The sequence below is a fragment of the Papio anubis genome, chromosome 16 (assembly GCF_008728515.1).
Source record: "Papio anubis isolate 15944 chromosome 16, Panubis1.0, whole genome shotgun sequence".
In the NCBI taxonomy this organism is placed as follows: Eukaryota; Metazoa; Chordata; class Mammalia; order Primates; family Cercopithecidae; genus Papio; species Papio anubis.
Window position 1 is genome coordinate 34,953,881 of NC_044991.1, and position 24,255 is coordinate 34,978,135.

General features: G+C 44.5%; 1 protein-coding gene across 8 annotated transcripts in view; it reads right to left on the reverse strand.

The window, feature by feature from the left end:
* NINL (ninein like) overlaps positions 1–24,255 on the reverse strand; it is an 85,064-nt gene that overhangs the window by 55,760 nt on the left and 5,049 nt on the right. For 2 of the 8 annotated variants that reach the window (XM_031656516.1, XM_031656513.1), the window contains exons 1-3: positions 13,523–14,050; positions 4,537–4,633; positions 1,435–1,607 (exon numbers count right to left, since the gene is read on the reverse strand). In XM_031656516.1, coding sequence (XP_031512376.1) covers positions 1,435–1,607; positions 4,537–4,633; positions 13,523–13,771 — 519 coding nt within the window. In that variant the 5' untranslated portion in view covers positions 13,772–14,050. Of the gene's footprint in view, positions 1–1,434; positions 1,608–4,536; positions 4,634–13,522; positions 14,059–24,255 lie in introns of those variants that run through there. The other 6 variants (XM_031656518.1, XM_031656520.1, XM_031656514.1 and 3 more) reach the window with 5 other exon arrangements.

A 24,255-nucleotide genomic window follows, 5' to 3' on the forward strand; every position in this document is an offset into this window, starting at 1 on the left:
CATCAGTTCAGCAAACAGCTGCAGGGTGAGAAAGCAGGTTTCTGTATCCCTTCAAGGGCTTGGGATAGCACACCACCTGGTAATCACCTCACACCCCAGCAGCCTTTGCAAACCTGCACCCAAGACAAGAGCTGGGGCCATCAAGAAACGTGCAACTTAAGTATAAACCTCGTGCTGCAGTGACTGCGTCAGCCAACCAGAGTCAAAGTCTGCTTTTGTCCGGGTGTTGTGTGTCCCCACAACTGACTGTGGAATGGATGCCTGGTGACCAAGACTCCGTATGCTTCAAAGCTGGCACTGGCTCTGACTGGGGAGAATCTGTGAGTTGGTGATAAATACTCAACCCCATTTTTTGAGTTCAACTGCACTGACAACCCTAAAGGCGGCTTTCCCTGTGTTCAGGTTTTGGGAATCAAAGATGATTTAAGAAGCAGAATGGCACCAATGAAGATCCACCACAAGGAGTAGATTCACTCTCTCTCCATCCCTGAGGTCCAAATTTTTAAAACAGAACGAAAAAGGAATATTCTGGATTTACCTAGATGTCACATGCCCCTGAGAAAAGAGACTCTAAGATTTAAATATATTTGGTTGTTTTTCCTCTTTGCCTCCACAAATGGTGAAGACAAATGGTAAACAAGTCCACTGGGGCCCCGACCTAAGAAGGAGGTGCTCCTGATGGAGGCCCACCTGGCAGAAGCTGACGGTACAGAGAGCAGGAACCAGGAACCTTTTGGAATCATTGAAAATGGTTCAACCCAGTCCATGATTAACTTACAAGCTGTGGACCTGCCCCATGGACATATTTCTTAACATGAAGCCCCACGAGAGTCTGGCAGCCATCTCCTGGGCCCATCCCCCTTTCACTGGATGATCCCTGCATACCAGCCACCTGCAGCAAATGACACAGGGAGCCTGGGGGACAGGGAGGCAACTTCCAAGGCCCCAGGAGGCATTGGCTCATACAGGCCAGTTGTAAGTGCTGGGCCTCAGTATAACTAAGTGTTCAAGATAGGCAGGGCTAGGGGTTGACACACTCACACTCCTGACCTCGAGGCTGTTTCAAAAAGGCATCTTCCCTTTTCTACTCTTAGCACGTTGACCCTTCACTCCCATGAAGCCATAAACATTGCCTTCTAGAGTTGGTGGTGGTATCGGGGAAAAAGAGATATTGTACACAAAGGATTGATGCACAAATTCTCTATTGCACCAATTCAGGAGAGAATCCTGTGGCCAGGACTGTCCTGAAGACAACCAGACCCAATTTAAATGAAATGGCATTCCCCAAAGTGACAAAGCTTCTGGTGAATCAAGGTGCCTGAGAGTGCCCTGCCCTCCCCACATCTTGTGATCACGTGCTACCAACAGGGATGAAAGGAAGCATTTGTTATTCCCAACACTGGGCAGCTGGGGTGGGAGAGGGGCCTGACCCACCTCCACGCTCTCCAGAGACGCTGAGCGCCAGAGCTGACTTTTCAGGCTGGCCTGGGTTTGCTGCTCGGGCACGTGTCTGGCTTCTGTGGCAGTGTCACATAGCTCGGGCCGGCTCCGACGGCCGTACCACTTAGAACCATTCACATACTTTGGAGGGATGGCACTGGAGGCAGCTGGAAAGAAAACAGGAAATTTGGTGGGGGTCCTTTATAGCAGTTATGGGCCCGTGCAGGCCAGCAGGTACGCTCTGAGAAGATGCACACTCAGCACCAAGTGCGCCTCCCAAACATGCACTGCTCTGCACACAGAAGCCTCTGGAAAGACCCGAGAAACAGTGAACAATGGCAATTCTATGCCTTGGTTGGGAGACTGTGAAAGCAAGGGTGGGGAGAGGAGGACTTTCCCCTAAACTCTATCTGCTATTTACACTTTTTCAAGCATATTTTGCTTTTATGTAATGAAAAACTAATAGGAAATCTAGCTATCTATGCAAAGGAGCAATAAAACCTCCAAAAATCCAAGAACATATACACCTGACTCTCAGTAACCTGACTGAACACGATAAATGTCAGCTGACAATAAGCAAGGTGACCAGAATATCTCTCACCCCACTGGGACAGAGTCATCATGGGCCTGATTAACAATCACCCCAAGACAGCAGGCACCATCAAGGACTGGCCTAGCACACTCTCACCAGAAAGGTCTGAGCATACAGGAGGTTAATATGGTTTGGCTCTGTGTCCCCACCCAAATCTCATGTCAAATTGTAATCATCAGTGTTGGAGGAGGGGTCTGGTGGGAGGTGATTGGATCATGCAGGTGGATTTTCCAATTGCTGTTCTCATGATAGTGAGTTCTCATGAGATCTGGTTGTTTAAAAGTGTGTAGCACCTTCCCCTGCTCTCTTCCTCCTTCTCCATTCATGTAAGACATGCCTGCTTCCCCTTCACCTTCTGCCATGATTGTGAATTTCCTGAGGCATCCCCAGCCAGGCCTCCTGTACAGTCTGAGGAACTGAGAGTCAATTAAAATTCTTCTTTAGAAACAAATTACCCAGTCTCAGGTAGTTCCTTATAGCAATGTGAAAACAGACTAATACAGAAAGTTGGCACCAGGTGTGGAGCATTGCTACAAAGATACATGAAAATGTGGAAGCAGCTTTGGAATTGGATAATAGGCAGAAGTCGGGACAGTTTGGAGGGCTTAGAAGAAGACAGGAAGATGTGGGAAAGTTTGTAACCTTCTAGAGACATGTTAAACTGTTGTGACCAAAATGCTAATAGTGATATGGACAATGAAGTCCTGACTGCAGCAGTCTCAAATGGAGATAAGGAGTATACTGGGAACTGGAAAAAGGTCACACTTGCTATGCTTTAGCAAAGAGCCTAGTGGCATTTTGCCTCTGCCCTAGAGATCTGTGAAACTTTGACCTTGAGAGAAATGATTTAGAGCATCTGGTGGAAGAAATTTCTAAGCAGCAAGGCATTGAAGATGTGCCCTGGCTACTTCTAACAGCATACGCTTATATTCATGAGCAAAGAGATGATCTGAAACTAAAATTTATATTTAAAAGGGAAGCAAAGTGTGAAAATCTGGCCATGTGGAGTAGAAAAGAAAAATCCATTTTCAGGGTAGGAAGGAACTCAAGCCAACTTCTCTTCTCACCTGGGGCCTCAGTTTCCTCATCTGAATAACTGGTATGGTAAGTAATGCCACAGGATTTCTTTCTTTTTTTTTTTTTTTTTTTTTGAGACGGAGTCTCGCTCTGTCACCCAGGCTGGAGTACAGTGGCCGGATCTCAGCTCACTGCAAGCTCTGTCTCCCAGGTTTATGCCATTCTCCTGCCTCAGCCTCCCGAGTAGCTGGGACTACAGGCGCCCGCCACCTCGCCCGGCTAGTTTTTTTGTATTTTTAGTAGAGACGGGGTTTCACCGTGTTAGCCAGGATGGTCTCGATCTCCTGACCTCGTGATCCGCCCGTCTCGGCCTCCCAAAGTGCTGGGATTACAGGCTTGAGCCACCGCGCCCGGCTTGCCACAGGATTTCTATGAGGGTTAATTGGACTCTTTGTAAATGTACACAAAGCTCAACGCCATATGCTCACACAGAAAACCTCTGTGTGAGCCTGGTCCCTTCCGCTTTCCCGTCCTCTGCCCCAAACCCTGTGACAGCCTTATCTACTGCCGCACACCCCTCCTGACCAGGACATCCTGCTGTGAGACACAAGGGAAGCACTCCCTCTGTGACACACTAATCAATACCACAAACACAACGCCCCTGCAAAAGGGAAAGAGCCACCCCCATTTCACACCCTCCTGACATGGGGCCATCTGCAACCAAGAAGCAGGCCACCACGACCTCAACACTCCAGGCCTGGGCAGCCCTCCCTCTGACCTCGCCCACAGCCTGTTACCATCCTGGCACCCTGAGGCTGGAACCAAGGCCAGGTGGCTTTCCCCAAGGATGCCACTTCCACTTAGGGACATAGCCTGTGTCCCAGCAGCCCTGTCCCTGTAACAGGATTCTGATCACTTACATCAGCACAGTGCAGTGTTATCATCCACGGCAGGCACAGCGTGCATTATTATATGACACCATTTCACAAATAAACAAAGGAAGAGAAAACATCAGGGCTGAGAGCGCGGTGGCTCCGCAATCCCAGCACTTTGGGAGGCGAGGCCAGACCCAGGATCCAGTCAGGAGGTCGGGGCCATCCCTGGCAGGAACCGCGGTGGGGGCCCGTCTCTAAAGAAATACAAAAATTAGCGAGGCAGGAGTGGCGGCTGGCGCCTGTAGTCCCAGCTACCAGGCTGGGCAGAGAATGCGTGAACCAGGAGGCCGGGGCCTTGCAGTGGGCAGGAATCCGGCCCTGCACTCCAGCCTGGGCGACAGAGGTGGGAACTTCCGTCTCAAAAAAAAAAAAAAAAAAAAAAGAAAAAACATCAAGTGTTTTTTCCAAGTCCATGTACCTTGTGGGTGACAGACAGTAAGGTAGAATTCAGTTTTCAGAACTGCCGGATTCTTTCATTAGAATATTACACTCCAAAAGTTAACAAACAAATAATGAAAAGAAAATATGGCCAATAGGATTAAATCCTCTTACCTGATTCCAAAGAACTACTGTCTTCATCTGAGGGGCGAACACCAGCATTTGATGACAACACAGCCACAAAACCTTCCTTAAATTCCTCAAAGTTAACCTGGGTGAATTGAAGGTGAGAGAGAACAATGTCACTTTCAACAGATCACACATTTCATAAGCGAATCTTTTGGATTTTCTCTCAGATAGAAACATATTATTATTGCCTTTTAGAACGAGAACAGTCATGTTTTCAAATATTTACTTAAGATTTTTAAAAATAGAAGCGCATGATAAGGAAAATAAAAGTAGACCATAATCCTAACACCAAATAAACACTATCAACAATTTTGTAAATCAAACAACATAATTAGGAAAGAGGGATCTGATGACCACAAAACGTTACATATAAGGTGAACGCCCCCATGGTGTCCCCGACGCCGCCAGCACTGCAGAAGGCCTCTCCACCATGACCCTTCCCCCTGCATCTCCTGAACCTTATCCTGACTTTTATGGTGACAGCTTCCTTGCTTTTCTAGACCTCATTTGCATGCATGCCTAAAGCTTAGTTTCATTTAGCTTCTCTGTGTCCTCAGAGGCTTTGCTATGGTACCCACCTGAGAAGGGGATTGCTGGGCCATAGAATGTGCCAATAGGGCATATTCCCTTGGTGAACTGAACCTTTTATTATAATAAAATGCTCACACTCTTTAATTCACTAAAGCTTTTCACCATAAAGTCCATTTTCTCTTTTATCAAGACACTACCCCAGCTTTCTTTTGATCAGTATTTACATGATATCTTTTTATTGAACTTTTAATTCCAATTTTTTATATCCTTATGTTTTAGATATGTCTCCTATGAATGGTAACAGTTGGATTTTGTCCAATCTGACAAACTTTATCCCTCAACTTAAATATGTAACCTAATTACATTTAATGTGATTACTGATTTACTAGATTTAAATGGACTATTTTGCTTTCTGCTTTCAATTTGACTTGCTTGCTTTTTCTCTCCCTTCCCCCACCCTGCCTTTGGATTCACTATTTCAGGATTTCACTTTTCTCTTATTAATTTAGATGTTATGGCCAGGCATGGTGGCTCATGCCTGTAATGTAACCCCAGCACTTTGAGAGGCTAAGGCAGGTGGATCACGTGAGGTCAGGAGTTCAAGACCAGCCTGGCCAATATGGTGAGACCCCATCTCTACTAAAAATACAAAAATTAGCTGGGCATGCTGGCGTGTGCCTGTAATCCTAGCTACTTGCGAGGCTGAGGCAGAAGAATCACTTGAACCCAGGAGGCAGAGGTTGCAGTGAGCCGAGATAGCGCCATTGCACTCCAACCTGGGCAACAGAGAGAGACTGTCTCAAAAAAAAAAAAAAAAAAAAGTTATATAGTCTATTTCCACTTTTCTACTGATTACCCTAAAATTACAACATCCATTCTTAGTTTACCAAAGTTGACTATTAATCAATACTTTTACCCTCTTCTATGACAATATAAAGCCAGTGAAATATATTAGCTCCAGTTACCACACTCCTGACTTCAATGTCTTTGTTATCACATATTTTATTTCTATATGTTTTAAACCCTCATAAAATACTATTTTTGGTTTTATATAATGTTCATTTAGAATTATCCACATACTTATTCCCTTTTTCATCTTGCATTTCTGACTTTCCATCTGGAATAATTTTCCAACTATTTAAAATACATCCTTTAGAACTTTGTTTTTCTTGAATATGCCAGTGCCAATTTTTTTGTCTAACATGTTTTTATTTTACATTAATTCTTTTTTTAACAAAGAAATCATTTATAACTTATAAATTATCCTTTTAGAATAGTGGAAATGACTCTGCTGTTCATTCAAACAGAATGCATAAACAAATTGATACAGGCATAGTCATACAATGAAATACATGACAATGAAAAAGAACAAACCACTAATAGACACAGTAACATGAATGTATCTCAGAGACATACTATTGAGTAAAGAAGCCAGAGAATGGCCGGGTGTGGCGGCTCATGCCTGTAATCCCACTGTAATCCCAGCACTTTGGGAGGCAGAGGCAGGGTGATTGCTTGAGCTCAGGAGTTGGAGACCAGCCTGGGCAACATAGTGAAACCTCATCTCTACAAAAAAACACAATAATTGGCCGGGCGCGGTGGCTCAAGCCTGTAATCCCAGGGAGGCCGAGGCGGTAGGATCGAGATCAGAGGTCGAGACCATGTCCTGGCTACAACAGTGGAAACCCGTCTCTACTTAAAAATACAAAAACTAGCCCGAAGTAGTAGTGGCCGAGCCTATGATCCCAGCTACTCGGGAGGCTAAGAGGCAGGAGAATGCGTGAACCGGGAAGTGAGGCTTGCAGTGAGCTGAGATCAAGCCTGCACTCCAGCCGAGGTGACAGGCCAGAACTCCGTCTCAAAAAAACACAATAATTAGTCAGGCATGATGGCGTGCCACCATAAGAGCCAACTACCTGGGGGCTGAGGGCAGGAGGATTACTTGAGCCCTGGAGGTCAAGGCTACAGTGAGCCAAGATCACGCCTGGGTGACAAAGTGAGACCTTGTCTCAAAAAAAGAAAAAAAAAAAAAGAAAAAAAAAGTCAGAGAGTATGTATTGAGTGTGTGCTGTATTAAAATACAGAATTTATATAAAATTCAGAGCAGGCCAAAAAAATCTGTGGTGTTGAAGTCGAGACCCAGTGGATTCAACCTTTGGTATGAGAACCAAAGAGACATGATGGGGATAAAGGGGTGTGATGAGATTTCACAAAGGTGCACTCAGTTTGGAATATTCACTGACCTTGTACACTTGGAAACATGCTCTTTTCTGTAGGTACGCTTCAGTGAAAGTCACACAGAAAGAAATCAACAGAAGGGCTATTAGGTTGGTCAAAATATCACCATTAAGTGTTGGAGAAGAAGGTTTGGGGCCATAGGTCCAAGTAGGATTCCACAATCTGGCCAAGAATTTGCACGAGCACATCTCTGTTGCTGCCATTGAATGCAAAATGTGGCTGTTTCTTTGCAACACCTCTGCCTGGGACACACATGTATTACTATCTGAATTAAATTATACATGCATTTGCTTATTTTCTGCCCCCCAGTTAAAATGTGAGCTCACTTTAGTAGCATATAGTAGAGACTCAACAAATATTTATTGGGTGTCTTTGCCTCTATATCCTTTCACTGCTAAGCAGAACTCTCCTTCTCACAGAGGCATTCTTTCACCTTTATTCTTAAAGGTTATTTTTACTCGGTATGAAATTCAGGTTGGCAGTTATTTTCTTCTAGCATATTGGAGATATCTTTCCACTGTCTTCTGACTTCTACTGTTACATTAGAGAAAGCAATGGTCAATCTAACTATGGCTCACTTTTAGGATATGTCTCTTCTCTAGTTTCCCTTTTAAAATTATTAAACTTTTCATCTTGAGATCATTATAGACCCATAAGCGGTTGTAAGAAAAATGCAAAGAGATCCTGTGTACCCACTTCTGGCTGTTTTTAAGATATTCTCTCTGGCTTTGTTTTCCTTCAGTTTCACATAGTAAGCCAGATATAGATGTCTCTTTATCCTGCTTGGAATTTCACAGGCTTTTGGAATCCCAAGAAGTATGTTTCATCTGTCCTGAAAATGTTTTAGCTATTACTTCTTCACATAATGCCCCTCCAGCATTCACTTGTTTCCTCCCGGGACTCCAGTTAAAGAGCTGCTGGACTTTCTCACGCCATCTGTACCACCTCTTTTTATATCTTCATGCTGCATTCTGGATGACTCCAGTTAATGAATGGTTTCTTCAGCTGTGTCTAATCTGCTCTTAAATGCTTCTATTTAAATTTTGGTGATCATACTTTTCAATTCTAGACATTTTATTTGGTTCATTGTTCAGATTTGTTACTTCACTTTTTAGAGTTCTTATAGATATTTTTTAAGCTTTAAAAAAATCTCTAATATAGTAACCATAGTTGTTTTATATTTTGTGTCCAACAATTCTAATATCTCACATTTTTGTGGGTCTGCTTCCATTGTCAGTTGTTTCTGCTGGTTCTTGCTCATCCTGTCTTGTTTCTTTGCCCAGTTATCCTTTACTGTATGCTGGTCATTGTATTTGGCTATTATTTAGGAATAATTTCAGATTTGGGATGATGGCACTTTTATTGTTTGCTTTGGCTAGGTGCCTATCCATGCAGTGCCCGTAATGTAAGTGCAGGATTTGAGATTATCTAGTGTACTGTGATATAAGATCAGACCACAAAGCAGTATAATGACTGACTGCAATTTGTCTTTACCATACAGGTCTTACCCTTCAGGATTCTTCCTTAAATTTGGGGTTGGTTTGCCAACCCTGGGTTTCTACCTTAAATGAGTCCAGGTTTTGACATATGTTTCTGGGGCCCTTTGAGGTCCTCAAAGCCACAGATCAATTTCTCAGTTGCTTACTTAAAATCACAAAATATTCTCAAGGAAAACGGGCTTTTGTGTGCTAACCTTACCTTTCTGGGTACTTAATTTACTACACTTTTTTTTTGTTTGTTTCTGAGACAAGATCTCACTCTATCACCAAGCTGGAGGGCAACGGGCACGATCATAGCTCACTGTAGCCTCAGTCTCCCAAGCTCAAGTGATCTTCCACCTTGGTCGCCTGAGTAGCTGGGTCTACATGTGTGTACCACCCCGCCCCCCAGCTAATTATTTTTTATTTTTAGTAGAGACAAAGTCTGGCCATGTTGGCCAGACTGGTCTTGAACTCCTGAGCTCAAGTGATTCTCCTGCCTTGGCCTGCCAAAGTACTGGGATTATAGACCTGAGCCACCATGCCCAGCCTATCACAGATTTTTTGACTGGCAATTTCTCACTGATTTATTTGCTCTTTACTGTTTTCAAAATATTTGTTTCTATTATTTTGTTCAGTTTTTTTAGTAGTCCTCCTTGAAAGCTTGGCCTGAGTTAGCTCACTTGCCACTATCAGAACATCTGAACTACTTCTTCCTTTTTTTAGGGCTGCAAAAGATTTCAACAAATGGAGCTACCAGGATTATGTAAACGATCCCATACTGAAAAAGCTGTTTCCAAACTTTTCCTGTCTGAAAGAATGCCAGAATGCATCCCTTAAATGCATGTCTTTCACAGGAAGACAGAAACTGGGGGTCTTTCCTCCTTGCATCCTTAGCATCTGGTGTTGCCTAGCACATAGGAAGTCCCCCAATAATAGCTGTCAAATACTAGACAAATAATGAAATTGCAATTTTGCTCGTTCTAATCACAGATTCTTTTGTGTTGTTGGTAATAATTACCAGCTGACTTTCTTCCATCCATCAAAGAGCAGGGGGATCAGATGGCCCAGTCTGGTGTCACTTCAGTCTGACACCATCTTGACCACACTTGTTTGTTTTCTTATGTCGTTCTTTACAGTTCACAAAAGGCGAGCAGCAACCCCATATATTCAAGTATTTTACCAACAAGATGCACCATCCCATCTCCGCATGATCTCAGACTCATTCGCCACAAAGTATAGGGGCTGGAATGTGTGATCTAGAGGTACTTTCATCTTCAAATTACAATTGTCCCTCAGTATCCCTGGGGGATTGGTTCCAGGACCCTTGGCAGATACCAAACTCCACAGATGCTCAAGTCCCTTGTATAAAATGTAGTATTTGCATATAACCTATGCACATCTTCCTGTATATTTTAAATTAGCTCTAGATTACTTGCAATAGCCAGTACAATGTAAATACTATGTAAATAGTTGTTAGGCTGCATTGTTTAGGAAATAGTGAGAAGAAAAAGGTTTGTACCTGTTCAATACAGATATGACCATCTTTTTTTTCTCTGAATATATATATACACACATATATATATATGAGACATTATATATATACATATATATATATATGAGACAGGGTCTCATGCTGCTGCCCAGGCTGGAGTGCAGTGACACAATCACACCTCACTACAGCCTCAAACTCCTGGGCTCAAGCAATCCTCCCAGCTCAGACTCACAGTCGCTGGAATTACAGGTGCGTGCCACCACACCCAGCTACCTTTAAGATTTTTCTGTAGAGACGAGGTCTCACTCTGTTGCCCAGGCTAATCTTGAACTCCTAGACTTAAGCAATCCTCTCACGTTGGCCTCCCAAAGTGCTGGGATTACATGTGTGAGCCACCGCATCTGGCCTGTTTCATTTTTATGAGATTTCTGTATCAGTAACATTTATATAATATCATATATGTTAATTACTACAAGGACTGGATATGTAGTATTGGTTTGTTTGTTTGCTTTTTGAGATGGAGTCTTGCTCTGTCGCCCAGGCTGGAGTGCAATGGCGTGATCCTGGTTCACCGCAACCACCACCTCCCGGGTTCAAGCGATTCTCCTGCCTTAGCCTCCTGAGTAGCTGGGATTACAGGTGTGCATCACCACGCCCGGCTAATTTTGTATTTTCAGTAGACACGGAGTTTCACCACATTGGTCAGGCTGGTCTCCAACTCCTGAACTCATGATCCACCCACCTTGGCCTCCCAAAGTGCTGGGACGACAGGCATGAGCCACTGCACTTGACCTGGATATGTAGTATTTGAACTGAAAAGCCAATCCATTCTCCTGGATAAAGAGTTTATCTTGGTTTTCTTTGAGACTCCCTGAAATCTCTACCATTGGGTTTCTTGTAGAAAAGTGGGGACACCTATATGGACATTTCTGGCTTGATACCACTTCCCTTAAATCTCTGTATGATGTTCCACCTACCGGGGCTGTGGGAGCTCTGCCCTGTCTGTGGGACGAAGCAGAGAAGCAAGCAGAGCCTGAAAAGAAAAATCGTCCACCATGACCAACCATCTCCGAGGAGATAGGATCAAGGGACAGGCAGGGAGAGGTGAGCGCTAGGCACCTACAGCGCTGGCAGGGTGCTCTCGAAATGTTAGAGAGAAGAGAAAGATAACATCAGAGCACAGTCAAGAGCACTAGTGTAAACAAAGTTACTTCTTAATTTATCTAACATCTGACTTGCTTTCTGGGAACAGAAAATTATGGCTGTAGGAGGGGATGGAGCTGGGACAGACAGACGGACGATGGCTGGACATGCATGGCTGTCCCAGGAGGAGCTGTGTCAGAAAGGGCCCAGCTCCTGTCACTGCTGTGGTACCCAACTTTCTTCTCATCCCCTCCTCACAAACATATGAGAAGCCTCAAGCCTCCTGAAGGAAATTCCGTCTCAGATGAGCCGCTTTTCAGGACGCGTGTGACCGGGTTCAAGTCAGAAATCTCACATAACCCAAGCGAATTTTTCTCCTTGCTGATGCTCTAATACTAATCATGGTTATTCTATCATAATTGGATGTTTCTGTCTTGTATCATTCCTATAAATATAAAATGAAGAAAGCCTTGGGAATGACATGGCTTATTCAATCAGCAGAGCCTGCACTTTGAACGTGGACCCAAAAGTTACTCTTTTGGTTTTGAATTTTCCAAAGTTTGATTTCCAAATTCTTGATTTTTTAAAAATATCAATTCAGCAAGACACAGACTCAAATTAAAAATATATATATATAAAAACTGGACCATCTGTCTGTATTACTTAAATAACCAGAGCGTTGATTTTTCACCAGTGTGCCTTTTGCTCATCTATCTCCCAAACACACTTCCAGGTGATATCAAGAGAGGCTAGATCATTATCTATCAATAACACATTTGCCTTCTTAAGCGCATTTAAAAAGGCAGGAATAGAAAACGAAGTCAGAGAAAGGACATGAATTTGCCTGAGGAGAGCTCCCTATGAGGGAGGCACAGTGGCCTGCTGACAGGGCAGGTGAGGCTTCTTTGAGGAACTCATAAGAGGTCGGATTCACCCGGACTCTCTACTAGGCCAGCAGTGAGTGGTTCTTTTCTTCATTTGTTTTGGTCCAAGGGCCATTTCAGGAAAATTTACTGGCTGTTTTTTTTTCCCCCATTCAAAATAAAAGTACTGGCGGGTGTAGTGGCTCACACTTGTAATCATAGCACTTTGGAAGGCCAAGGCAGGTGGATCGCTAGAGCTCAGGTGTTTGAGACCAGCCTGTGTAGCATGGTAAAACCCCATCTCTACAAAAAAATATAAAAATTAGCCAGGTGTGGTGGCGCAAGCCTGTGGTCCCAGCTACTTGGGGGACTGAGGCAGGAGGATCGCTGGAGCCTGGGAGGTGAAGGCTACAGTGAGCCGAGATGGCTCCACTATACACCAGCCTGGATGACAAAGTGAGACTGTCTCAAAAAAACAAACAAAAAGAAAATACTGAGTCTTGTAGAAAAAATATTATTCCTTCAAAGTTAAGATGACCAACAAGATAAGGCACTGCTGTTAGCACTAACATCCAGGCATGTTTAAGAAGTAGGAACGGGGAGGTGCTTTTCAGCGTTTTGATCATGAAAGCAGGCTGCAGTCTAGGACCAAGATCCCCATTCTAGATGATCTTGACCTTCTGATAGAAAAGAACCCTCCAATTTCACATTTTCTATCTGGCCTAGATGAAATTATGGTATACTTTTGGACATGGGTATCCTTCATTCTTTCAACAGCAGCTTGCAATTGTTTTGTCCAACTCCTAGATGCACTTCAAACTGTGAAATTGTATAAGACAATCTGCCTTCAAGAGACTGTGACACTCTCTCTGATTACCAGTGTGATTACAGCAGGCCCAACCCATGTGGTCTTTGTGAGCCACACACCACTGGCCCATATCAAACCGCTTCACCATTCTGCCCCTGTGACAAACCACTAAAATATCTTTCTGGAAAAACAAAACCAAACCTCTGGAAGTTACCACATTAAAAACAAGTAATTTTAAGAACCACTTTCTACAATGTAGAATTTCCATAGAGGGAAAAACTAGGACACTGTTCTGTTTGCTAATAACTTTCCTTTGACACTTGTATCCTTATTCAGCTGATACTTACCAAATGCCCATAGGAGCCAACTACAGACCCCTGTGCTTTCCTTTATGACAATGAAGTCCGACACTCACCCTGGCGAAATGGTCGTTTCCGAGAAGCGTCTGCAGTAGGACAGGCAGCTGCTGCTCCAGGTGAAGCTTAAGGCAGAGCTGGGTCAGCTCCTGGCGGTCCAGAAAGCCGGTCCCTGTGGTGTCACAGCTGCTATAGACTTCCCTGAGCTGCGAGACATAGTGGTTCTCTTCTTCATCCATCCCATAGCAAGCTGGCAGTGTGCAAGGGAAGAAGAAAACATCAGGACACTTTCCCGCCTCCTCTCCCATTCCCACACTGCCGGTGAGTGCCGAGCTACGTGGTCCAGGCAGGGGTAGGAGCTGGCATGTGGGGAAGCCACCAGGGACCCTTGCAGGGCCAAGCACAGTGGGAGGACTGAGCTCCACCCTTGCAGGAGAGGCCAGAGCAGGTTAACAGGGAGTGAGGATAAATAGTCCTTCAGTCGTCAGTCACAGGAACTAGAATTTCTTTGTTGTATGAAAAATATCCATTAGGCCAGGTATGGTGACTCACGCTTGTAATCCCAACACTTTGGGAGACAAAGGCAGGAGGACTGCTTGAACCCAGGAGTTCAAGGGTGCGGTGGACTGTGACAGTGCCACTGTTCTCCAGCCTGGGCAGCAGAGCGAAACCCTATCTCAAAAAGGAAACTATTATAGAATAATTAGAAAGTAGAGATATGCAGTATAAAGAAAACTAAAACCATCAAAAGTTCCACTACCATATAAAAACACTACTATTAATATTTTGACCAGCATACAATCTAATTTTTTTGTGGGGGGGAGACAGGGTCTTGCTCTATTGCCCAGGCTGGAGTGCAGTGGCACAATCTCAGCTCACTGCAACCTCTGCCTCCTGGGTTGAAGTGGTTCTCCTGCCACAGCCTCACAAGTAGCTGGGACTACAGGTGCATGCCACCACTCCTGGCTAATTTTTGTATTTTTACCAAAGACGAGGTTTCACCATGTTGGACAGGTTGGTCTTGAACTCTTGACCTCAAGTGTCACCTGCCTTGGCCTCCCAAAGTGCTGGGATTATAGGTGTGAGTCACCACATGCAGCCCAGATTAATTTTTCTGTATACATGTACAAATGTAGTTTTTTTCCTTACAAGGTTTTCTTTCTTGTAGTAAAAAGGCAGTAAAAATTTTACTAAATTGTACTAAATAAAAGTGCTTACAATAAGGAAAAAAAGGAAACTCTAATAAAAATATACAGAGGATGTTAATAAATCACAAAAGAAATATATATAATTAATAACCATCTAAAAATGCTCAAATTAAAACCGAGATATGCTATTTGTAACTGTCAAATTATCAAGACTAAAAATCCTGGATGCCTATTGTAAGCAGGGATCTCGCCCACTGCTGGAGGAAGGAATGGGCAAACATTTCTGGGGGGTACTTTGTCTGTATATGAAGAATACTTAAAATATTAACTGTCCGAGTGTCTCACTTACATGAAATTCCTTCTATTTAAGAAAATAGAGCTACAGACAAAAATGTGAGTTCATCAGAATATTATTTATATAAGAACAGGAAAGAAAATAACCTAAAATATCCAACAGAAGAATAGTTTGTCAAATTATTGTGTATTTATATGACAGAATATTAAACAGTCTTGAAATTCACATTTATTTATTTTTGATTGTTTAGAGACAGGGTCTCACTCTGTCACCCAAGCCTGGAGTGCAGTGACACAATCATAGCTCACTGTAACCTTGAACTCCTGGGCCCAAGAGATCCTTTTGCCTCAGCCTCTCAAGTAGCTGGGACTATGGATGCATACCACCATGCCCAGCTAATTTATTTAAATTTTTTTTTACCAAGATGGGAGTCTCACTATGTTACCCAGGCTGGTCTCAAACTCCTGGACTCAAGGGATCCCTTGCTGTGGCCTCCCAAAGTGCTGGGATTACAAAGTGTAAGCCACTGCACCCAGCCGAAAATCACATTTCTGAAAAATATTTAATAGCATGGGCAGTGTAGAAGAATAAAAACTTTATAATAATAACTAATACACTTACTGGTCACTTTACATATAATAATCCATTTATGCCTTATAACAATTCTACCAAGAAGTTTCTGCAACTTTCTGGAGGAAAATATATTTTAAAAAAGGGGAAAAAAGAAACAAACACACCAAAATGGTAAGAAATGCTTTCACTGGCCCGGGCGCGGTAGCTCACGTCTGTAATCCCAGCACTTTGGGAGGCTGAGGCAGGTGGATCATGAGGTCAGGAGATCGAGACCATCCCGGCCAACATGGTGAAACCCCGTCTCTACTAAAAATACAAAAAAAAAAATCAGCTGGGTGTGGTGGCAGGCGCCTGTAGTCCCAGCTACTCAGGAGGCTGAGGCAGGAGAATGGTGTGAACCCAGGAGGCGGAGCTTGCAGTGAGCCAAGATCACACCACTGCACTCCAGCCTGGGCAACAGAGCGAGACGCCATCTCAAAAAATAAATAAATAAAAATAAGAAATGCTTTAATGGTATTACACATTTATATTTCCTATGTTGTATATTTTTATATCTCTCAAAAATTTTAGAACAAGTAGAACACTTTAGTAACTAGAAAATGTTACTAAAACATAAAAAACATTAAGGCCCTAAAGATATTCAGATAAACCACATAAAACCACCAATATTAGGCCATCATTCTGACCCACAAAAATGGCAATTTCATACGGTTCAGCCTATAAGGTAGGCACAACAACTAAGGAACAATTCTAAAAAACAGAAAATATAAGGAAACAACAAGATGAAAAGTCAATCAAGCTCATTCATAATCAAGTAATTCGTAAACATGACACAATGAAGCAACATCCCTTTCCAGTAAGGCACAGCACAGTAAATGCCAGTTCTATATAGATGTCACTTTAATGTGGTGGGTGGCATTTACTCGCCATCATCCACATGGAGTAGGGAGGTCGGAGTCAGAAGAAGAATGTATGAGGAGTTGAAAATCTGTTCAGATCAGCTCCCCAGTGGAAAATGTGCATGCTCCTCATCTTACTCAGGAAAATAATATAATCAATGATATAAAAATTAACGTTGGCCAGGTACGGTGGTGTGAGCCTGTAGTCTCAGCTTCTCAGAAGGCTGAGGCAGGAGGATAACTTGAGCCCAGGATTCAAGGCTGTAGTGAGCCGTGATCACACCACTGCACTCTAGCCTGGGTGACAGAGCAAGATCCTGTCTCTTAAAAAAAAAATCAATTAGAATCTTCACGGTGACATTAAATTGATTGTAGAAAGTGAACACAGCTGACCTTTTAATTAAACACCTGTTGATAAGCTGTAAAAACAGTCAGTATCTACACTGAGAATGAACAAACCGGTTCATAGTCTCAGACGGCGTGCAGGTGAAAACGATAATCTGCTCAGCATCTGCAAGGGCCTGCCCTATTTGCTAATCAAATTACTCAACCCTTCTCAGACAGGAGTACACAGAAGTTCAGACAGGGCGAAGAGGAGTGAACTGTGAACATCTGCCTCCTCTTTCAGACTGTTTTGAGATGGTAACAAAGAAAATGGACAGAAAACCAGAAACGATAAATCGGAAAGCAAACAGCCTGGGCAACATGGTGAGACCCCGTCTCTACAAAAAATAGAACTAGCCGGGCGTAGTGGTGCATGCCTGTAGTCCCAGCTACTTGGGAGACTTAGGTAGGAGGATCACCTAGAGGCCAGGAAGTTGAGGCTGCAGTGAGCTGTGATAGTGCCACTGCACTCCAGCCTCAGCAACAGAGCCAGACCTTGTCTCAAAAAAAAAAAAAAAAAAAGAAAAAAAGAAATGAAAAAGAAAGACAAGTGGTAAAATCCAGAATGTGAAAGTCAGGGAATGGGGAGAGAGGGCAGAGTGGCTGGTGGAAGGACCCCAGGCGGAGGTGAGCAGGATGCCTCCAGGGTTCACCCAGCCCACCAGGGCCCAATTTCCAGCCCTTTCCTGTGTCTCCAAGAATCATGAAAAAATCTGTTTTGAAAATTCCTCCACTTTTTTTCTATTTTATGTTTAGTTGTAACCAATTCAACCATTTAAAGTATATGAAATAAAGAAAACAAAATAAGCCTGTCCCTCTACCCTCCCTGCTTCCCAGAAGAATCACTGCTTGGAACGCAGGCTTTGAGATCATTTCTTTTTTTTTTTTTTTGAGACGGAGTCTTGCTCAGTCACCCAGGCTGGAGTGCCGTGGCGCAATCTCGGCTCACTGCAAGCTCCGCCTCCCGGGTTCTCGCCATTCTCCTGCCTCAGCCTCCTGAGTAGCTGGGACTACAGGCGCCCGCCACTAAGCCCGGCTAGTTTTTTTTTTGTATTTTTAGTAGAGACGGGGTTTCACCGTGTTAGACAGGATGGTCTCGATCTCCTGACCTCGTGATCCGCCCGTCTCGGCCTCCCAAAGTGCTGGGATTACAGGCTTGAGCCACCGCGCCCGGCCGCTTTGAGATCATTTCTAAGCCTCTAGAATAGATGGGCGGTGAGGCACACGCACATACATAACACACAGACACACATGTATATACATACTTACGTATAATAAGTATAACATTGAATACATTATTTTCCAACTTGTTTTGAAACTTGCACTGAGAGATCGTTCCCTGTCTCCCCCATTTAAAAAAATACAATGCGCTCTTGTGTGCAGGGCTGTAACATGATGTATCTAAGTATTCTCAGAGAGACGGGTAAATCCAGGGTTTTCTCTTACATCACCTCCTGCTTGTATGGGCATATGTAATCTGAGGGGCAGGGGAGAAGACAAAACCTCCTGCATCAAACACCCCTGCTCCTTCCTCTTTGTGAGCTCTGAAAGGCGTGAACCAACCACTGTTTCCTCCTGACCATGCCCCACAAGCCATGCCTTTGGGAAGGTCCAGGAGTGCTTCCCAAACAGCAAGCCTTGGAGGAAACATGCGGCTGGGCTGTTTTCCCAACGTCAGAGGGTAAAAAAGGGATCTCTTCATCTCCTGGCTGTGGGCAAGTCCTGCACCTAAGCCAGCTGGGGGTGCCTGGCCTTGGCTCTCAGCTCTTCCTATACCACAGCTATTTTTACTACACAGGAGAAGGCACAAAATGGGGACTCAAAGTTCCTTCTCATGGGCATCTTTCCCTTTCTAAACAAGATGGGGAAAGTCTCAAATTGGGGCCTGCGGAGCCCTGGCTGCCCCTAGAAGGACAGCTCTCTGTGTGGCCAGGCCTGGCCCACGACACTGCAAACCCTCTGTGGAACTAAGAGAGGCACAAAAAAGAAAAGAGCCTGCCACGGCTGGGACTGCAGGGGCAGCAAGGCTGGAGAATGAGCTCCTTCCCCACCACCTACAGCAGCTGGGCCCGCCGGTCCCTTCCATGTGTGGGGCTCTCAGGAGGCCCCAGCCACACCACTTCCCTTCCTCTCAGAGCCCCAGATTCACGTTTCTGAGGCTGGGCTGGGATTTCCAGAAGCGGGAAGGAGCTTCAATTCCTATATGACTACGAGTCAGGCATCCACAGGAGGGCTGGCCAGCAGGGCCGGCGCGTGGGAAAGAGCAGTCCCCTCTGGCCCTGTCTTCACCGGCTCATGGCACAGGCAGTAGGGCAAGCCCACCCATCTGACCAGCCAGCCCCCAAGGGGACCTGCAGCTCTGCCCCACCATCCCCATGTGAGCAGGGAAGTACAGGCAGCCCCTGCCCCTTCTCAAGGCTGCACCGAGCCTTCTCAAGCCCATGGCTGAGTTACTGAGCATTCAGAGCCGCCCCTCTCCTCTCCTCTCCCTCACTCCTGCGTCTCAGACTCTGCCCAGAGAGCAGGTGCTTCACCTACTGGTGAGTCAGGTGTGGGCAAGCAGGTGAGTCAGACACAGCAGGTCTACAAGCCAGTCAAAGACCTTTCTGTGACAATTCACCAGCACATGGCCTAATCCCCATCCAAGACAACATCCAGCCACATTTTCAAAATAAAGGAAACGAGGAGGTACTGTCTCTATTTGCATACACCCAATAGAACTTGTCCTCCCCTCACCCCAGGAAGAGGGCCGAAGCGTCTTTCTGTAGTCTCTCAAATACCCCATGACCAACTTTAGCAAATGAGGCAGTTGGAAACCCTGGCCAGGAAAGCTTAGAAAAACCCCAAGGCTCCACAGAAGACTGCATTCCCTGGAAAGCGGCCTGGCTCAGCCACATAGGAACCCCGCTGCAAAGAGGCTGGCCACTTCGAGGGGCTGCCCTGGGATCCAAAAACCCCCGAACACAGCCCAGGCGACAAGACAGCAGATAAGCCATGAACCCCGCGGAACTATGGAGGGTCTCAGAAGCAGTGGAGCAGCCTGAAGGTGGGGCTCAGAATTCCAGCGTTCACACACACTCCACTCCCTGGAGTCTGGAGCCAGTGAGGCAGGGAGGATGTGGGAGAGGAGAATAATGAAGGGGCTGAGCCCAACACACACGCGCGCGCACTCACAGAAACTGCACTACCCACAGGAGGAGAGAGGAAAGCCACTTCAGCCAGGAAACAAGACTCTGGGCAAAAAGAACGATCCGATACCAAGGGAGGTTTCCTGGACACTGACATGTTAAGTGGCAAAACAGACGTCGACAGTAGGATCAGAAGACAAGGAAAGCTCGTATCGAGTGTATCTAAACAATAAAGATAAAAAATGAGAGAGAAAAAAAGGGAAATTAAAAATCAATTCCATATATTAGTCAAATCAGTGTGGTCCCAGCACAAGCAGACATAGACCCATGGAACAGAAAACAGACCCCAGAAATCAACCCCCATGCATACTGTCAAATGATCTTCAACAAGGGGGTCAAGACCACAAAATGGTAAAAAGACTGTCTCTCCAATAAATGCGGTAGGGAAAACTACAGATATCCACAAGCAAAAGAACTCAGTTTAACCCTTCCCTTCTACCACATACAAAAATTACCTTTTGTATAATTTACCAAAAATGGATCAAAGACCTAAATGTAAGACCTAAAACTATAAAACTTTTTATAGTTTTAACTAAAATAGTGTAATAGTTTTATAAACAGAGAGAAAGCTTCATGATGTTGGATTTGGCAGTGATTTCTTAGATATGTCAGTAAGAGCACAGGCAACAAAAGCAAAGATACACAAAGGGAACTACACCAAACTTGAAAACTTGAAGGCACTGCAGGGCCAGGCTGGTGGGAGCAGGGGAAGCCAAAAGAAAAGTAGGTAAGCTCTAAGTCTGTTCGTCTTCCTGGCCCAGGATACACAGTCCTCCTGTGCCCAGCTTCTCCCCAGACACCTGCACATTAGCTCACCGCAACCTTGGCCTTATCAGTACTGCACAAAGCCCTCTTCAGCATGCAGCATAAACACTATTCTATAAAATCCCCAGTAAAACTTTGTCTCTTTGCAGTCAGCTCCTCTCTTCCTGCTGTGCCTGTTGCTCCCTTGCAACGTATTTTTCTACTTTCTTTCCGCCCTTCTTACAGGTAGGTAAAAATACCTTACCTACCTGTACGGTATTTTTCTATTTTCTCTCTGCCTTTCTTGGTAAATTCTTCTTACCCCTGCGCTGCCAGCCCCAGATAGTTGCCGCTCAACTGTGACAATAACCAAAAGAATTCAAAACAGCATCTCAAAGAGATACAGTCATGTATCACTTAACAATGGTGATAAGTTCTGAAAATGTGTTGTTAGGTGATTTCGTGGTTGTGCAAACATCACAGAGTGTGGTAGGCATGGCCTACCACAAACCTAGGCTACAAGCAGGTTCATGTACTGAATACTGGAGGCAACTGTAACACAATGGTAATCTAAACATATCTAAAGACAGAAAAGGTACAGAACTACAGTATTATAATCTTATGAGACCACCACTGTATATACAGTCCACTGCTGACTGAAACATTGTTACGTGGTGTGTGACCATACATACAGTCATCCCTCAATATCCATAGGGGGTGGTTCCAGGACCCCTCATGGAAACCAAAATCATAGATGCTCAAGTCCCTCTCTAAAATTATGTAGTATTTGCCTATAACCTATGCATATCCTCCTGTATACTTTAAATCGCCTCTAGATTACGTATAATACTTAAGACAAGGTAAATGCTGTGTAAGTAGTTGTTATACCATATTGTTTAGGGAACAATGACAAGAAAACAAAAAGCCTCTACATGTTCAGTATAGAGGCAACCGTCACAGGCCTTACTACATTTTTTATTCATGGTTAGTTAAATCCACAGATGTGGAACCCAGAGATACAAAAGACTCACTGTACTTCTGTGTACAATAGAATATTATTACATCTCAAAAAGGAGGAAAATCTTGTCATTTGCAACAACATGGATGTGCCTAGAGGACATTAATGCTAAGTGAAATAAGGCTGGCACAGAGAGACAAACGCCACAGACCTTACTCAGATGTGGACTCTAGAGCAGCTGGCTGCAGAGAAGCTAAGAGTGAACAGGAGTGACCAGGGGCTGGTGTCGGGGGACGTGGAGGTGTTGGGTAGGGGTGCAAAGTTTTGGGTAAGACATGAATAAGTTCTGGTGATCTACTGTACAACGTGGTGACTATAGTTAATAACAACATATTTTATACTCAAAAATTGCTACGAGAGTAGATCTTAAATGTCACCACAAAAAGTATTAAGTATGAGAGGGGACACATATGTTAATTAGCTAGATTTAACAATTTTATAATGTATACATGTATCAAAACATCATTTTGTACACCATAAATACATGCCGTTTTTATTTGTCAGTTATACCTTTATAAACTGGTGTGAGGGAGAAGTTCTAGAGATCTGTTACAAACCTAAGCGAATCTAGTTAACATTACAGAACTGTACACTTAACAACGGTTAAGAGGGTAAACTTCATGTTGTGTTTTTTAACACCATTAAAGTAAAATATATTTTTTAAAAAGAAAGAAAGAAAAATGTTCAAAATATGGTGGCCTGCTTTCTGAAACTGCTCAACTCTGTTCTCCTGTAGCACTTCTATCTGGATTTTCTCCTTGCCTCCCTCTCCCGCAAAATAATCAATCCCGAAGCTCTACACATCCTCGAAAAGCCCAGAAAAGGGAGCCAAGGGAAAGCAAAGGGGAAGTGATTAGAATAATACAACACTTCTCCAAGCACACAGATGGAAAAGTCGTTCCGCTTGGGAAACAAATGAAAAGCACCCGCACCAAGCACACCCTCGGGAACCTCAGAGCAAACTAACGAGTGAGCCCGACAGATGTCCAGAGAGAAGGAGCAGCCCCACATCACAGCAGCAGGGATCAGAACAGCACCATGCCCGCAGCAGCAAGGCTGAAAGCTCAGAGCCAACCCAGGGCCTTCCACGTGCTCAGGGTAGTAGATGACTTTCCATCTACCCAAGAGGCTATAAAATCCACACTGAGCACACACTTCAGCAAAACAAGGGGTGAACCAAGAAAGCTGAAGACAAAGGCTCACAATCTGGGCTCCATCCAAGATGGGAGGCTTTGGTGTAGGAGCTCAGCCAGGCCAGGGATGGGAGGTGACCGACCCCAAACAGACTGCTGTGTACTGCCCACTGAGCATTTGGGAAAAATAGGGATAGGCTTTTGACAGGGCCGATGGAGCATTTGGAAAAAATCAGAGTAAGTTCATTAAAAAGCGAGCCAGGGCCGGGTGCAGTGGCTCACGCCTATAAACACAGCACTTTGGGAGGCCCAGGCAGGCAGATCACTTGAGGTCAGGAGTTCGAGACCAGCCTGGCCAATATGGTGAAATCCTGTCTCTACAAAAATACAAAAAAATACAAAAATTAGCTAGGCATGGTGGCGGGCGCCTGAAATCCCAGCTACTCAGGAGGCTGAGGCAAGAGAATCGCTTGAGCCTAGGGGGCAGAGGTTGCAATAAGCTGAGATCATGCCACTGCATGGTCCAGGCTGGGCAATAGAGTGAGACTGTCTCCAAAAAAAAAAAAAAAAAACAAAACAAAACGATAAGCCAGTAAAATCCCAGACAATATCAGCCTCTATAAAGCCAAACCCAGCAAAAGAGTAGAAGTATAATCACGGCCAACCTGTTGGTTCTGCAGTGGACAATGTTATGCAGTGACAACAGCAAAAATGCACAGTGGCCACTGGGGAGCCTAAAGAGTATAAGAAATAACAGCAGAATGAGGTTCCATTACCGTGTCCATATTCTGTATGCCATAAAACAGCATAGTTAGGGTATGGACATGAGTATCAGGAGAAATGTCTAAGACTGAAACGTGGTTGCCTCTAAGGAGACACATGGAGAGATGAAGGCAACAGAGCAGGGTAGTTGATGTCAACATACACTTTTTAAAACTTTCTGCCTTTCTTTGTTTTTGAAACAGAGTCTCCCTCGTGTCGGCTGCGGTGCGGTGGTGTTGATCACAGCTCACTGCAGCCTCAACCTCCTGGGCTCAAGCGATCCTCTCACCTCAGCCCCCAAGTAGCTGGGACTACAGGTGCGTATCACCCTGCCCGGTTACTTTTAAATTGTTCTGTACAGATGGGGCCTCCCTATGTTACCCGGGCTGGTCTCAAACTCCTGGGCTCAAGTGATCCTTCTACCTTGGCCTCCCAGAGGGCTGGGATTACAGGTGTGAGTCACCACATCTGGCCTGAATGTTTTCATTTTTAAGCCATGTAAGTATGTTATTTGACAAAACAAAAACTGACGTCAAAGAGCCGCGCACCTGCTGGCTCTGCACATACAACACAGCAGTGCTCCTGGGGAGGCGTGAGGTTCATTATGGAGCCAGTCCTCTCCACACACAAAAGTAAAACAGAGTACAG